At 45.1% G+C, this 17,830-nt stretch overlaps 1 protein-coding gene across 1 annotated transcript; it reads right to left on the bottom strand.

Annotated features, from left to right (window-relative positions):
- Positions 1-14,776: 14,776 nt before the first annotated feature.
- LOC123049282 (peroxidase 1) lies at positions 14,777-16,387 on the bottom strand. The gene is made up of 3 exons (XM_044472224.1): positions 15,717-16,387; positions 15,467-15,632; positions 14,777-15,375 (listed from the first exon to the last, which is right to left on the bottom strand). The coding sequence occupies exons 1-3, from the start codon at positions 16,200-16,202 to the stop codon at positions 14,963-14,965; spliced, it is 1,065 nt and encodes a 354-aa protein (XP_044328159.1). The 5' UTR covers positions 16,203-16,387; the 3' UTR covers positions 14,777-14,962.
- Positions 16,388-17,830: the final 1,443 nt, after the last annotated feature.

Consider the following 17,830-nt stretch of genomic DNA (forward strand, 5'->3'; position numbering starts at 1 on the left):
GCTTGTCAAAAGTAATTGCAATATATGAAATTAGTCCCAGAGTGATAGATATTCAAGAGGGATATAATAAAAACTTTCATGAAGATCATTGGACAAAATAAACTTGATTCTTTGTAATAGTTTTGAGATATAATGATAATAATATGTGAGTCATATTGGTGAGTAATTATGCTTTAGTAAGAATATTGGTGTTAAGGTTTGTGATTCCCTATGCAAGCACGAAAGTCAATAGTTATGCAATGAAATTACATCCTACTTGTGGTGCATTATTCAGTGTTAATTATGCTTAATGCTCGTTTATGAGAATTTTCGTTTCTTGGTTGGTTGCTTCTCAATCTTTTTGCTAGCCTCCATTTGCACTAAGTAGGAATACTACTTGTGCATCTAAAATAAACCCAGTTTTGCCATATGAGTCCACCATACCTACCTATATGCGGTATTTTCGTGCCTTCTAAGTAAATTTGTATGTGCCAACTCTAAATTTTCAAAATGGATTTCCTTTTTGTGTGCCCGTACCGCTCATGAAGCGGTAGGGGGTGGCCAATATTTTTCTATGCTAGATGTGTTATTCTCAAGATGAGTGTTTATTCACTTGTCATTGCACGAGAGTGTGACGGTAATAGGGATGCCCAGTCCCGAAATGAAAAAGAAATTTACTTTATATTGTCAAATAATAAATTCCTTGGAAAGTATTGGTATGGAAGGCACCCGTGGATACGGCTAGCCATGGATTGTGAAGGAATGGTGGAAAAAGGAACAAACTTTATTTTTTGTTTGGGAACCGCCTATGATGTATCTAGCATGGAAAGTATTGGAAATTTCTCAGTCATTTTTGTTGATGGGAAAAGCGTGCCTCTCAAAATATTTTTATCTCTCAATTTAAGCTTTGAGCTCTGGAACCTCTACAAATCAAAGGGCCTATCTATTTACTTTATGCAATTTTTATTTTTATTTGACTCTTCATCTTCTCTTATAAAGCACCAACTAGGGGGTACTATGATCATACTTGTGCATTGGATGTAGCTAATATTCGAGTGTGTGGATTGAGCATGATGGGCTAGGGATAACTTTCTTTAGTGTTGATATTGAAAGACATGGTTGCTTGTTGATATGCTTGAGTATTGAAGTCATCATGTCAAATATAGACTATTGCTTTGAACCATCCAAAAGTCAAAATGTACATGCTACAAAAGAAAAGAATATGTGATGAACATGTTAGGCAGCATTCCACATCAAAAATTCTGTTTTATCATTTACCTACTCGAGGATGAGCAGGAATTAAGCTTGGGGATGCTGATACGTCTCTAACGTATATATAATTTTTTTATTGTTCCATGCTGTTATATTATCATTCTTGGATGTTTTACAATCATTTTATAGCAACTTTATATCATTTTTTGGGACTAACTTATTGACATGGTGCCCAATGCCAGTTGCTATTTTTTGCTTGTTTTTTACTTCACAGAATATCGGTACCAAACAGAGTCCAAATGCCACGAAACTTTTTGGAGATTTTTTTGGACCAGAAGACAACTTGGGAGCCAAGGAAGCACCTGGGGGGAGGACCATGGGGCCCACCACCCACCAGGGTGCGCCAGATGCCCCTAGCACGCCCTGATGGGTGGTGGGGCCCATGGGGGTCACCTGCACTGCCTCTTAGCTCTATAAATTTTCAGATATTTCAGAAACCCTAGAGGAGTCGACGAAAAACAATTAACCACGAGATCCAATCTAGAGCCCTATTCCGGCACACTTCCGGAGGGGAACACGATCAAGGAGGGGTTCAGCATCTTCGTTGGTGCTCCTCCAATGATGTGTGAGTAGTTCACCATAGACCTGCGGGTCCGTAGGCAGTAGCTAGATGGCTTCTTCTCTCTTTTTGATTCTGAATACAATGTTCTCCTCGATGTTCTTGGAGATCTATTTGATGTAATGACTTTTTGCGGTGTGTTTGTTGGGATCCGATGAAGTTCGAGTTTATGATTAGATCTATCCATGAATATTATTTGAGTTTCTTTGACCTTTTATATGCATGATTGTTATAGCCTCGTATTTCTTCTCCGAATCTTTGGTTTAGTTAGGCCAACTAGATTGATTTTTCTTGCAATGGGAAGAGGTGCTTTGTGATGGGTTCGATAATGCGGTGTCCTCACCCAGTGACAGAAGGGGTAGCGAGGCACCCATGTATCGTTACTATTAAGGATAAAAAGATATGGTATATTCCTACATGAATAGATTTTGTCTACATCATGTCATCGTTCTTATTTTATTTCATGTTTTAGTCAGATATATTTATCCAATCTCATACAATTTAATCTATCTTTTTACCGAGGAGGGATTGACAACCTCTCTTACGCGTTGGGTTGCAAGTATTTGTTCTTTGTGTGCAGGTACCGTTTACATGGTGTTTCTTGGTTCTCCTACTGGATTGCTAACCTTGGTTTTATAACTGAGGGAAATACTAGTCGTAGATGTGCTGCATCATCCCTTCCTCTTTGGGGAAATACCAACGCAGATTCAAGCCACGTCACCCCGTCAGTTTAACAGCGGCCCCAAGGCTGGTTGCCTCCTTGCATGTACCAACATCCGTCTCCATGTCGTCCTGGTTACCATCATTGTCCACCTGAGCGCCCTTGACTCTGCCTTTCTTAACCTTGCCACCTTCTCCTATAGTAGATTGGCTCATATTTATTTTGGCACCTTTCAGGTCCACATTCCCATTCCCTTCCTATTCGTCTGCCCTCTTCCCTAGTACTGAATCCACATCAGCCGTAGCAGTATCAGCTGATCCAAAAGGAATAACCAGTGGGACAACCCATGCATGGTTGGGATCCTGTCTGAAGAGTGCATGAAGCCCCGGGAGGGGTGGTTTGACTGCCAACGGGATTGACATCAGGATCCTACCCCCTCCCCCGCCCAGCTGTTTTTGGCTGTCGGCGTCCCACGCCACGCCCCCAACTAGCATTTGTATCTGCACCTTCATGTACGAGCTGCACTTGCATGGAACACACTTGCTTAGCCAACTCCGCATCAATTTCAGTCTCACAACTATTCTCCTTCTCTTCGAACCCATCTCTGGCATCAGGTCTATTCGGCACCCGGCTTCCTGTGTTATACTAGCGTCTGCTGCTCTTGCCCAGAGGCGCACTCCCAAGGTCGGATGATCATGTGCTGCTGGTAGAGAAGTCAAGGCCCCTAGCCATCGCTGGTTTGTCCCCAGCTGGAATGCTAGCAGACCGTTGTGCAATTATTTTCAGAGGTGAACGTCACAGACGATCGTCATATTCTTTCTTTAGCACACCCATTCTCTTCTTTTCAGTTTCACATTCAGTATCATCATGTCCAATGAAGCCACACCAGAAACAATAGTGTGGGACTCTTTCATACCTCAACTCATATTTTTCTGGCTCCTTGTCACTCCCTTTGATTCCCACACCAGAAACAATAGTGTGGGACTCTTTCATACCTCAACTCATATTTTCTGGCTCCTTGTCACTCCCTTTGATTCCAATAGAAACCTACATGTCCAACCTACGGTTGAGCGCAACTGAATACAGACTCTAAGAAACTCTCTGACGCTCATGCCCGAATCACCCACATCCACTGCAAGCACCTTCCCTAGTAGTTTGCCAATTCTCTAGCCATCTGCAGATGTTTGCTTGTCCCATGGAACATTATAGAATCTTACCCATACTAGAACAGCTTCAAGTACCGACTCCGATGGCCTCGTGTTCCCGATGAATAGCGTGACGAGCAGTGCGTTGCCACGATGTATCCATGCCCCCCTCTTGCTACAAAATCAAAGTCACCTTGGGATCCCAATGTGATGACGTACCAATTCTTTCTGATCGCGGCAAAGTTGAGCCCTACACGGATTTGCCAAACTGCGTGGAAGTGCTCTGTCAGTTCCTCCGTATTGGGCCTTCTCTGATTCACGTACTGAGCTAGGAGGCACCATGGCGCCGGCGGTGCCGCCGGAGGTGCGGGCATCTCATCTTCCTCTGGGTCAAGCTCAAGGAACGCATCATCATCCATGTCCACCTCTCCTTCTAGATCCACCTCTGGTCCCGCTAAACTGTGCTGCCCTGTCCCGTGCCAGTTGCTTTCCTCCCGACGAGACTCTCCTTCCCTCCTGGTCTCCCTTCGCCTTGTGGCCACCAGCGCGCCTCCACCAAAAGATTTCAGGTGGGTAGGAACCTGACTGGTTCCCCCTTGATCACCCCCATCGCCAGCAGACGACATCGCACGGATTCGCGGCAGAGGTTGATCTATGCCTGGATCGGGATCGAAGATCGGGTTCGCGAAAACTCTACGAGATTGCTTCCCGTCTGGCGGCGGTGCGCAACTTATACCACCCTTCCGGCGTTCCTCTTGCTGCCCAACTCGGTCTCCCAGGTTGGCACGAATCATCTGAGGATCAAACACAGACGAATCCAAAACCAAATCCTTCCTATTCCAGAGACTCGTAGCACTCCCATGTAGAATCAAGTGGCTAGACGTGGTCACCTGCTATATAAACGTAGCCAGACGTAAGGCGTTTACAAAACAATGAATCTGAAGCCCCCCCCCCCCCCCCCCCCCCCACCCCCGCTCTTGTGCTAGTCCCATTCATATTAATTTAGCGTCTCAAACATCGCTAGTGCTGTCAAAAGACAGACACATATTAAAAAATTAAAAAAAATAGACCAACGGGGGAGGAGCCCCGCGGCTTTGTTTTAAAGAGAGAATGCGAGACACTGAATTCGACCAAAGAGGGACTCAGGTCGGCTGGGCGAAACTACAACGCCACCACCACTGGGCTATGAGCCCATCCACAAGATAGACACATATTAAGTCTGTTGATCGCAACCATCATGCTCCTTGTCCTTTTTGTCCAGATGCTTCAGCATAAATGTCCCATCGACCCATTCTCAGTTTGTCATCAAAGAACCCTCACATCTCTCCACCATCTAGGCTTTTATACCAAACTCAAACCACAACAGAACGTAGGTCGGGTAGACAAACCAGCCATCCCTTGGATCGACATGAGAACCGACGTAGAGGTGGGTCAGTAGTGCATGTAGGCAGTAACTCTCGCCGGTGACCAAGGTCGCCGTTGGAGTACATCAACTCCAAAGAAAACGGTATTCACTTCTTTCATGGAAGTCACCTTTTTTTTAGGCAATCGTGACAGAGTTACATTGTCACCCGCCGGTCGCTACTCGCTAGTATATTTAGTAGTTCAACTATAGCCGAATATTCGTTTCTGAGCCCGAGCTCAGATGATCCTGAAATCCACACCACATGTTTGCATGTAGATCTGTGCCATGCAGTGTATTTTACTACAGTATTTTATTTGCCCTTTTTTGGCAGTGGCCCGCAATGATTGCGACGGCGCTTGCATCGTCGAGGGCAGCACGATGGCTCGACACTGTTGTGGAGCCAGCCTGAGCCGTGCGAGCCACCAGACTCACAAACGGCGTGCGGATGGGGACGCTTTAAGTGCAGACCCCGCCCTCCCATCCTCCTCAAGTAGCCTCACCCAAGAAAAATCCCCATCGCCTGGGAAATACCCTTTGGTTCCTGGTTGTATATACACCCTATGGGGGAATTTTTTTTTCTATACCTACTAATAAAGCAAGGTGCGTTTCGCCAATTTCTTCATCCGTTCACCGCCAAAAATACTTTTTTTTTACCCGAGGTGGTACTAAATTGTTATGCGTTTGTCTGCTAGAAAAAGAATTTTCGTACGTGGGCCGCATACTGCGGCCCTGTGAAGCCAGCCCACTTATTTTTCTGCCCACTTAGTTGGAAAATTCTATTTTCTGTGCAGGGCGACACATAGTTAGAGTTTCGCACAGGACAATCAATAATGGGCTGGCCCATTTTCCTATTTTTTGCGTTTTACATCTATTTTATTCTCCTTTCCCTATCACTTTTTTCCCTTCCAAGTTTATTTCTCTTTTATTATTTTTACATAAATGAAAAATTCTCAAAAAAACATTCACAACTAAAAAACAAATTTTCGAAAATGTTCATAATTTCGTCCTTATTTCGAAAAAATACTTGGAACTTACAAAAAGTAGCCCATTTTTAAAGAAAAAATGGTTTCTAAATTTTTTCCGAGATTTCTAAAAAGAAAATTTCATTTCAAATAAAGCTCCGAAGCTGAAAAATATTCATGTTTTAGTGAAATTTTTAAAACTAAAAATATTGTTCGTGTATAAAAGGTACACATTTTCTTAAAATCTTATGAATTTTCAACACATGTTCCCGATTTTAGAAAAACTCAAAAATTCCAATAACACAAGGTGTGTTTCGCCAATTTTTTTCATCCGTTCACCGCGAAAAGAATTTTCTATCTATCCGAGGTGGTACTAAATTCTTATGCGTTTGTCTGCTAGAAAAAATGGCTTTTTCAGAATTTAGTACGAGGGCCGCGCACTGTGGCCTAGCGAAGCCAGCCCACTTATTTTTCTGCCCACGCCGCTGCGAGAATTTATTTTTTCTCTCAAAAAAAGCTGGGAGAATTATATTTTCCACACAGGGCGACAAACAGATGGAGCTTCGCACAGGACAACCAGTAATGGACGGCCCATTTTTATTTCTTTCGGCGTTTTACTTCCATTTTTGTTCTCCTTCCCCTACCACTTTTTTCCCTTCCAAGTTTATTTTTCTTATTAAATTTATTTATAAAATTCAAAATTCAGAAAAAGGTTCAGAACTAAAAACAAATCAAAATTTGTAAAATGTTTGGAATTCAAAATTTTGTTGCTATTTTGAAGAATATTCGGAACTTGAAAAAACTTTCCCATTTTTTCAAAAAATTACTGTTTTTAAATTTTGTTAGATTTATAAAAAGAAAATGGCATTTTTTTAAATGCTCAGAATTTGGTTTAGTAAATTTTTCAAAAATCAAAATAATGTTCGCATATAAAAGATACATATTTTCGAAAAATGTTATGAATTTTCAACAGATGTTCCTGTTTTATAAAAATGTTCATGAAATCATATAATGTCCATTTTCTATTAAAAAATGGCGTTTTCAAAAAAAGTTTGTGAACTTAAAAAGATGTTCCTGTTTCAAATTTTGTTCACAATTTTCTCAAAGTTTACACAATTTTCAAAAACATGTTCAGGATTTTAAAAAGGGTTCATGTTTCCTACAATATTCAGATACTTCATACCTTTAAATCTCGTGGTTGAAAGGAAATGTACATAATTTGTTTTCTCCCGTTGCAACGCATGGGCATATGTGCTAGTTAATAATTAAACAAAAAGTCAAAATAGTTCAGAAGATTTTTTAGAATAAACTTGACCTACTTTTGCACGAGTATATAAATTTCCATGGAAAAAAACAATATTGACTTCACAGCGAAAAAGACAAAATTTATTTGCTATTATAGGCCACTATTCACATTATTTTGGCCAAATTCTTTCTTTTTTGAAAAGAAGTCAAAGGGGGATTTTCTTTTTGGGAAATTTTTCTCACAAGTACAATGTAAGGTCAAGTTTATTTCAAAAATATTTTCTCAATTTTTTGACTTTTTGTTGAATTACTATTTTTTCCATATAGGGTGTATATCCCCATAGACCAAAAGTTCCCCTCCACCATCGCCTCTCCCTGCATACCCTAGGTCACTGCAGCCTTCATGTCCGACGCGTCCTCCTCCTCTCTCCATGTGCCAGAATATTTTATTCTTCCTCTCATTCAGTGTCCTTTGTGCGGAGCGGATCTGAAAACCAGACCAACAGACGAGAACTAAACTGTATTAGCTTTTAAGTGCTACGTCAACACCTTTTTGTATCATTTTCTGCATATAAAGCCCTCGAAGTAATAAATAACATTTTACCTTTTGGCATTAAACCACCAGTTTTGAGACATTTTTCTAATTTTCAAACAGAACATCTACCACAAACGAAAGTTCACATGGTAGTCTGATTAGGTCTCCATCAACAACCACAAATACATTGCATTACCATAGTTCGTACAAACTAAGAGCTAGTAGGGTTTTTGTGCTGCAAAATGACCAACTATCCTGATTTGGCCAATCTAACCGGCAAGCACGCGCGCAGCCAAAAGATATTGCCAGGCCGCACAGAGACTGAACCTACTCCTTTCCCTTGAAGTTCAGTCAATGATTGCTTCATACAGGAACGCCGGGATATCACCCTTGTTCCCCTTCATCGTCACAATCTCGTAAGCAAGCTGCTTCTGCAACTGCTCGATCCGTGCCTGTCAAACATCGAACATGCCAAACCCCATATCAATGTTTGTACTAAATTTTAAAGTGCCCGATCTATAGAATCAATGTGAAAAGTTCTCATCATACAGTGATCTGCCTGGTTCAGAGTCGAACGTAGGTATATCCCAGTGAACTCTAGAAAGTAGTGCACGATGTAAACTCCATTGCCTTCCCTGCGAGCATAACACGTGGTCATTTGCTCTAATGTAGGCAAGGTTTAATTGAATTGTAGTCCAAGCAGAACAGATGGTCATTTGCGGTAATCCAGGAATTGTTTTATTTAAAAGGTAGTCGAACTAATAACACACAGTGGGTACACAAAAGACCATCCACTAGTCTCAATCAGGCCTGGCCCGAACACATCATTGAAAAGGTAGCAAAATCTATACCGAAACTTCTTCACCATTGAATCATGCTTTTTCATCTCATCTGACGGATCTGTTTATGTTGGATCGAGCACCATCGTGACCTTCTTCTTAGTGTCCAGAATGTACAGAGACCAGTAGTCCATGAAGTACATCGGAAACATGAACTTTTTTTTTGAAAGATCGAGCATGCTGCTGGAATTTCATATTACTCATAGCAGAAAGCAATGGGAAAAGGAATACATGGTGTTGATCATAAGATCAAAATAGAGAAAACGGAAAGGCTATCACTAAAAAAGAAAAGGAGAAAACTCTAAAGACAGAGTGAGCGCTTCAGCCGATCCCTTCTGGCGGCAGAGTGAACGGGTGCAGCAGGCATGATGCATCGGCCTGTCGCCAAAGGTCAATGCCCCGTCGTATCGCTTACAGAACATCTTGGACAGAGGCCTCTTTGTTTCTGAAAGTGCAGTTGTTTCCGTGCATCCAAACTTCCCATAGAGCTAGCATCGTCACTGATTTGATGCCCTTTATGTACTCAGGTTTGGTGTTCTCCACAATTTTCAGCACTCGATCAACACCCCCTGGGCGGCGTTTGCATTGTGCAACCTCAAAGCCTCGCAACCCTGCCATGTCGACAGGTTGTTCCAGATCTTCCTGGTGAACGAACGTGACCAGAAGACGTGGTCAGCGGTCTCGAGGTTTCTGAAGCAGAATTAACAGAAGTAGGAGTTCGGCTTTCCGCGACGTTGAAGTCTGTCATTGCACCATAACATGTTCAGAAGCATTAGCCGGTAGAAGATCTTCAATTTCCCCGGCGCCCATGTCTTCCCGATAATCTGGGTGAAGAAGGTGTCGTGGTTCACCTAGAACTGTGCCCGATAAGCTGAAGAAGCGGAGTAGCAGCCACTGGCCTCCAGATTCCATTTGATCTCATCGTTGGTGTCCGGGTTGAGGTTGAGTGCCGTTGAGCATAAGAGCCTCTCCAACATAACGCAATCACGCACAATCTGATCCGTCTGCCCATGTGCCAGGTCCAGAATCCAGTTTTCAACCCGCAGAGTAGCGGCAACAGTTCTGTTCTTACTCCTTGAGTGCTTGTACAGCGTTGGTGATGGAAATATGCCCTAGAGGCAATAATAAAATGGTTATTATTATATTTCCTAAATCATGATAAAGGTTTATTATTCATGCTAGAATTGTATTGACCGGAAACTTAAATACATGTGTGGATACATAAACAAATACCATGTCCCTAGTGAGCCTCTACTAGACTAACTTGTTGATCAAAGATGGTTAAGGTTTCCTAACCATAGACACGGGTTGTCATTTGATAATGGGATCACGTCATTAGGAGAATGATGTGATGGACAAGACCCATCCGTTAGCTTAGCATATTGATCGTTCAGTTTATTGCTATTGCTTTCTTCATGTCAAATACATATTCCTTTGACTATGAGATTATGCAACACCCGAATACCGGAGGAATACCTTGTGTGCTATCAAACGTCACAACGTAACTGGGTGATCATAAAGATGCTCTACAGGTATCTCCGAAGGTGTTTGTTGAGTTGGCACAGATCGAGATTAGGATTTGTCACTCCGAGTATCGGAGAGGTATCTCTAGGCCCTCTCGGTAATACACATCATAAGCTTGCAAGCAAACGACTAAGGAGTTAGTCACGAGGTGATGTATTACGGAACCAGCAAAGAGACTTGCCGGTAACGAGATTGAACTAGGTATGAAGATACCGACGGTCGAATCTCGGGCAAGTAACATACCGATGGACAAAGGGAATTACATATGTTGTCATAACGGTTCGACCGATAAAGATCTTCGTAGAATATGTAGGAGCCAATATGGGCATATAGGTTCCGCTATTGGTTATTGACCGGAGAGGTGTCTCGGTCATGTCTACATAGTTCTCGAACCCGTAGGGTCCGCACGCTTAACGTTCGTTGACGATATAGTGTTATATGAGTTATGTGTTTTGGTGACCGAATGTTGTTCGCAGTCCCGGATGAGATCACGGACATGACGAGGAGTCTCGAAATGGTCGAGAGGTAAAGATTGATATATAGGACGATGGTATTTGAACACCGGAAGTGTTTCGGGACGTACAGGGAAGGAATCGGGTCACCGGAAGGGGTTCCAGCCCCTCCCCCCCCCCCCCCCCGGCAAGTTATGGGCCTTATGGGCCAAAGGATGGGACAGACCAGCCCACAAGCGGGCTGGTGCTCCCCTCCCTTGTTTGGCCAGCCCTAGGGAAGGAAAAGGGGGAGGGCCAGCCCCTCCTGCCTTTCCCTCTCATCGGATAAATGAAGGGGGGCGCACCCTCCCCTGCCTTTCCCTGCACTCCAAATAAGAAAAGAGGGGCCGCGGCTTGGAAGGGACCCCAATGTCGGTGGGAACGACACCTATGGGATCACTGGAATCCCTCCTACGGTTGGCGGGCACGGAGTCGTGGGAAGAGCATGTCTAACAGGAAGCACACAGATCGTTTATCCAGGTTCGGGCCGCGAGGATGCGTAATACCCTAGTCCTGCTTTGGTGGATGTATTGAGTGTTCTCGTGTTCTTGAGCTAGCTACGGGGTGCAACTTGCCCAAAAGAGCCGAATCCCTCTCCTGGTCGCCTCGGGCCTCCTTGTATAGGCAAAAGGGGTTGCCACAGTGGCACACAGGAGGTGGAAAGGTGTACAGCGTGCGAGCTTATCGCCCCGCGTTACGGGACAAAGCGCATTAAATGCGCTACTTAGGTGTCCATTAGCTTTATCGGGGACGGGAACGAGGCCCGTCCCGTCCGTTGCCGCTCCGCCTCGCTTCGACACGCGCCCAGGCCAGCGATGCGTGCGGTGCCATGTAGGCAGGCAGGCTGCTGAGGTGGCGCGGTGGCAGGGTCTTCACGAAGATCTGCATGCCACCACGCATGTGCTTGCTGAGTCGGTCTGGAAGTCGTGTGTTGCCACGCAGGTGCCTGCCCAGCTGGTTGGGCTGGCAGCTGCATGCGAATGGCGGCGGAGCCTTGGCTGGTGCGGGCCTGGCAGTGGCCCTGCGGACGCCCTCGGCAAGGGCCTTGCCGATGGCCCGGCAAGGGTCTTGCCGTGGCGTCGCAGTTGTCCCCGGTAAGGCGCTTGCCGGGGGTCTTGTGGATTTCCTCGGCTAGGATCCCGCCGAGGGTCGCCGTCTTCTGGTCCTCATCTGATCTTGTATGCTTATGATCTTGACAAAGATCTGCATGCCACCACAGAGGTGCCTCCCGAGCCTTGGTTCCAACGTAGTCGTTGGCGGCGTTTGGAACCCTTGGGCTCAAGCGTGGCTCGCTCTGCTCGCGTCGGGCAAGCTGCCCCGGCAAGAAGCTGCCTCGGCAAGGATCTTGCCGGGGGAGTCCACCTTGCCCTCTTGCTCTCCTGTGTTTCTGGTCTTGGCGTTGTCTTAGTTGTCTTGTGCTTCGGCTTCTCTCCGGCTTCCCTCCTTTGCCCTGCTAAGTGTGGCCGCGGCGCGTGGCTCTGACTGCCCGTGCACAAGTAAAGGGGTCAAAAGAAGAGTCCCTACTTTTGTACACCGACACCCAAGTAGGATTCCTCCTACTTGGGCGCCTCCTTTGGTTGATCCTCCCTTCCTCCCACCTATATATATGTGGAGGGGGGCGCCTGGCACAGACCAGAAAATTGCATAGCCGTGTACCGTGCCCCCCTCCACCGTTTACAACCCCGGTCATATTTTCGTAGTGCTTAGGCGAAGCCCTATGGAGATCACTTCACCATCATCGTCACCATGCCTTCATGCTGCCGGAACTCATCTACTACCTCGCCGTCTTGCTGGATCAAGAAGGCGGAGGACGTCACCGAGCTGAACATGTGCAGAATGCGGAGCTGTCGTACGTTCGGTACTTGATCGGTTGGAGCGCGAAGAAGTTCGACTACATCAACCGTGTTGTTAAACGCTTCCGCTTATGGTCTACGAGGGTATGTAGACACACTCTTCCCCCTCGTTGCTATGCATCTCCATGGATAGATCTTGCGTGTGCGTAAAATTTTATTTTTATTTTTCATGCAATGTTTCCCAACAGCCGGGAACATCACCTTGAGTGTGCCTGCCCCAGCCATGAGCAGGTCCAGAACCTTGCCGTCTGGCCGTTTCCAATTGTCACCGACATGGCCGCGCTGAAGAAAGCTTTGTCAGACTCCGAGCATGGGACCTCCATGCCTGCCCATGGTCTGTCCGGGTGTTTGCAAGCTAGCCACAGCCATCGTTGCCGAAGGGCACGACCAAAATGCTTGAGGTCCAAAATGCCGAGCCCTCCTCTGTCCAGTTAACCTTGCATTTGTCCCCAGATAGCTCTTCGTCTTGCGCCCAAAGAAAGCAACACCTTACTTTGTCGATTTCCTTGAAAAACTTCTTCGGCATACGAAGCACGGTCATGGCAAAAGTTAGGATGGCACTTAGGGCAGCTCTGACTAGAACCCGCCGCCCTGCTATGCTCAAGAGCCTGCCCATCCAGCCCGCCAACCTTGCCCTGATGCGATCCAACATGAACTGATTTTTTAATTTTGTAGTACAGAAGAGAAAATTCAGAATTTGGATCAGGACTTCGCTACAAATTTGCTAACACTCTACACTTTCAAAATATTTACCTTCATCAGTCATTCGATTTTGAAGCCCATGGCCTTAGAGTCCATCATCTTGTAGATGTAATCCCAGTCCTTATCCTCGTCGTCCTTACACACCTCACATTGCAAATAATTTTCCGAGAACAAATGTTAGCATAAACTATTTTTTGCTACGGTTCAACAATCTGCAAATTTCTTGACTTTTGAGCAGTGAGAGTACCACAAAACAAGGATAAAAAATGCCTCTCCATCTGTCAAGCCAGCCTCGGACATTCTTTTCTCTTTTGCACATAGCATGCGTTGTATGCATCGCATCAGGTCTACTGTCAACTCCCCCTTGGAGTGAGTTCGTCCTTAAGGTCCTTGCCTGACGCCACCGCCAGTATTGGATGGAAATGCTTGAACCATTTCCTGTAAATTTTGAGCAATTTTATTTTTTCAGATGTCCAGCAAAATAGAATGAAACTAATGGTACCGCATCATCCTCTAGGGTTCTTACTTTTTAAGAACTCCATCAGGACACTGCCTCATGTTTGTATTGAACTTCTCAGTGTCTTGATCTGACGGCTCCACATGGTACAGGCCAACCAATGGTGGGTACTTCTCCTCCCACTGACTTTTAGTACATGCCATTTGCACCATCTATGCACACTCCCTGGATAAACTTTCTTGATTGCCAGTTCCATAGATCTGTTCTGATCTGCAATGAATATTAAGATAGCTAGTTCAGCATCTGAAGTAGATATGTCCTTTATGAATGTAGTTAATACAAATATTGCAGAAGTAACAACCACTGACCTGTTAAGACAGTCTTTGGGGCAGGTCCTCCCATCATACGCAAGAACTCAGCAAAAACCCATTTGAAATTCTCTTCTTGTTCATCATGCATCACTAGCCCAGCAAAGATAATGCTTTGAAAATGATTGTTAACCCCAACGAATAGTCCAAATGGCATATCGTATAGGTTAGTCCTGTATGTTGTACTATTCTCTGCCTCTAGCTCCCCCTGTTTGCAATGGACCATACCAGAAAGTCAGATACTTCCTATAACAATTGTACTTAGCTTATAAATAATCTAATCTTAGCACTCACCGAGCAACCGCATACTATCTCCTGCATGCACTTCGTCCTCTCGGCATTTAGTCTACTCTTACCATATCTAATCTCGAAACCAATTTTCCAGGAATACAAATTGTAGAAGTCATATGCTTCACCGAGCGAATCGAATGTCAAACCAGGTGTTGGGCGTACAACACTTTTTGTAGGTTCCTCGGCATACTTGCGAATCGACTCCTTGAGTGCGCTCATCCGTGACGGACATGGCGTTCTGTCCGGTGGCGCACTCCCCAGCCATTATCTGAATATTTTTCAGAGCAAGTACAACATTCAGTCCCAAATGCCATGGAAGCGGCGTTTCGGCGGCCACTTCTTTCCGTCGAAACAGAAGCTCCTATTCCTCTAGAGTTCAAAACATCTTCAGCTGCTCACAAGCCCAATTCAGTTACAAAAACCAAACAAAACGGAAGATAATGAAGCAAGAAATAGTTAATAGACACAAAATTAAGAACAAGAAAATAAAATAATGCATGAGAACCAACCAGCGAACTTTTCAAAACTTCACCGGAAAATGTTACAACCGAAAAAACTTGTGGTGCATATGCGTGTAGCACCCTGCGTGTAGAAATACATTACGATCGAGTAGCAAATCACAGTCGATCGGTCAGAACAAATTGTCAGATTGAATTTTGATTCACGATCGATCATCAGTCGACGTAGACGCCACAGGTCTCTCTGATCTCGCCTTGGGTGCCGGTGAGAACGCCAGCCCTGCCCATGTTGATCATGGCGACGGCAAAGTCGGCGAAGAAGATGTCGAGAGAGGAGGCGTTGTTCATGAGCGCGACGTAGGCGCCGGTGAGGCTGTCCTCCAGCAGCGCGGCGTCGGAGCGCAGCACCGCCCGGTGATTGTACACGGACTCGTAGTATCCCAGGTCGAACTCGGCCACCGTCACCTCGTCCATGGGCACCACGCTCGCCATCTTATCTGTTGGGCACTTGGTCGTCAGCGTCTTCCCGTACGCCGGCTCCAGCGAGGGGTCCTGGTCGCCGGCTCCAGTGAAGTTGTAGAGCCTCTTGGAGAAGGACGAGCAGTGCGTCACTCCAATCGTGTGCGCCGCTGCATCCATGCATTTGTATGTCATGTTCAGTCAGGTCATCGGAGATAAAGGACACCGCGGTCGAGTTAATTATGAATGATTCTTTCGTACCGGAGAGGACGACCATGTCCTTCATGGTGAGGTTCTTGACGGCGAAGTACTGGGTTAGCACGGTGACGTTGCCGTCGGCTGGTGGCAGGTTGGTGAGGGCCTCCTCCAACATGGACACGTTCCCGTCGCGGCGCCCGGTCTCCACCTCGTAGCGTGGCCCAGCGCTCTGCACCACGACAGCGTATGATGAGCAGAGCAATTTCATAATCAATGGAGTACTATACTAGTAACAGCGGCAAGGAGTACGTACAAAATTGACGGCGTCGCGCGCGGCCATGGCCATGATGTCGGCGCAGGAGACGACGAGGGGGCATGCTTTCTCCACCACCTTCTTGATAGCCTCGATGGCCTCGTAGCCGCGCACGGTGAGGTTGGGGTCGGCGTGCTTCTCAGCGGTGCCGTTGTGGGAGTTGAGCATGAGGGAAGCGTCGCAGCCCCGGACGAAGCAGTCGTGGAAGTGGAGGCGGAGGAGGCCGGCGCGGAGGGTGGAGTCGTCGGTGAAGATGGCCTCAAGCTCGGTACGCACAAGTTCCTCCACGCCTGGGCACGTCATGTTGTAGTAACCGTACTGCAAATCGGCCTGCGCAAAGCTGGCCAGGAGGCTCGCCGCAGCAACCAAGATAAAGAATGTGGCGGAAGCCATGGCAGAAGACTCGATGAACTTAGGTGCGCGCGGTCTGATCGAGCAAGGAAGAGGAAATGGATGGATGAAGATCCTGGTGGATCGTGGCTGCATTTATATGGCGATCGATGGTGAAATATGGATCGATGTGTGATGGAAATGTTGAGTTGACCTTGCAGGGCACAGTTCGTGCTCGCCATGACCGTCGACAAAGATAGCAAACATGCCTTGCGTGCGGACCATTACCAGCGCAGCTTGATCGCCTCTGTCATTGTAAGGGGAATATTCGAGATAGGGGTGATGAATTGGATTATTTAGGACTACTTGGAAAATCAAAGTTATAAATGAGCTGCTAATTCTGTGCTTTGCGGCGCTGGATACTGTACGTTTTCTTTGTTTTTGTATGTTTGTCGATTAAAGGGACTGGTCAACATTTTGTTTTGAAACTAAACAGGCTCGTCAACTCCTTGCTCGATAAAAATTAATACAGTACCTTCATAAAGAAATATAAGAGCATTCGAATGTTATATCGCACTTATGGAGATTATAGCATTCGTCTTGCCCGCACTGCCCCATTGCGCGTGTATGGCCGGCCTAAGGCGTGCGTTCGTTCATTGGGTCTGATCGCTACCAAAAATGGTACATCGACGGGCTCATTACGGGGTATTCGCGGACCTTCCAACCAACTAATACTTTGCCCCCCCCTCCCCTTTTCAGGGCGGTGGGGCCGTTCCTCCTCCTTTGGTCCAATCATAGATTGGCACTTCACCCCGTAAAAGGCCCGTAATACTCTGTTGATGTAGCATTGCTCGCTCGCTACTGTGTTCCTTCTTGTTTTTTTTGTCTTTTTTTTGTTTCTTCTTCAGCTTTTTTGGTTTTTTTCTTTGTTATACTTTGGTTTTCACCGGCTTCTTTGTGTTTGCTTTTTTTCGTCATATCATTTTTTTTCTTTCTTGGTTTTCTTCGTTTACTTTTTGTCAGTTTTTACCAATTTTCTTTTTAACATGTCTCTGCTTTTTCTCATTACACGGTGTACATTTCTAGTGCACACATGAAACATTTTTTTAATACACATTGGAAATGAATTTAAATACATTATGCACTTTTTTAAAAAAAAAATACATGTTTTGAACACTTTTTAAATACATGGTAGCATTTTCCAAAATATTTATTGGCCCATTTTTAATGGTAATAATGTTTTTACTAAACAATGCAAAATTGTTTTACATTGCATAAATATTTTTTAAATGTCACAAACATTTGGTTGAAACGCGAGAATACTTATTTCAATGTCAGGTAGATTTTTCAAATGGCAATAAACATGTTTTAGAATACGCAAACATTTTTCACACATTGTATAAACAGTTTTTGAAATGTCACGAGAATTCTTTTGAAATGCAAGAATATTTCTTTAAAGTAAAATTCGTCTAATATAAAACATGCCACGTTAGGTGGGCCAACAAATCATATTTGTGGTGGTTGCCATCACTACTGCATAATATGGAAAGTGAAAGGTTTAATTCCATGCACTATACTGAGCTAAAAGTAGCCCGATCAGAGAAAAGCCAACATCACTAATGATTGTTCCATTTCAGCCCATCTCCAGCGGCGTTTCTCCTAGATTGCTGTTGAAGATAGGGCCATGTCTTCAACAGCAATCTAGGAGAAACAATTCAGTTATCCCATGCATATTTGGAACCTTCTGTAGACTCTCGACTAGATCGCAACATCACACGCTCTTT

The sequence above is a fragment of the Triticum aestivum genome, chromosome 2D (assembly GCF_018294505.1).
Source record: "Triticum aestivum cultivar Chinese Spring chromosome 2D, IWGSC CS RefSeq v2.1, whole genome shotgun sequence".
In the NCBI taxonomy this organism is placed as follows: Eukaryota; Viridiplantae; Streptophyta; class Magnoliopsida; order Poales; family Poaceae; genus Triticum; species Triticum aestivum.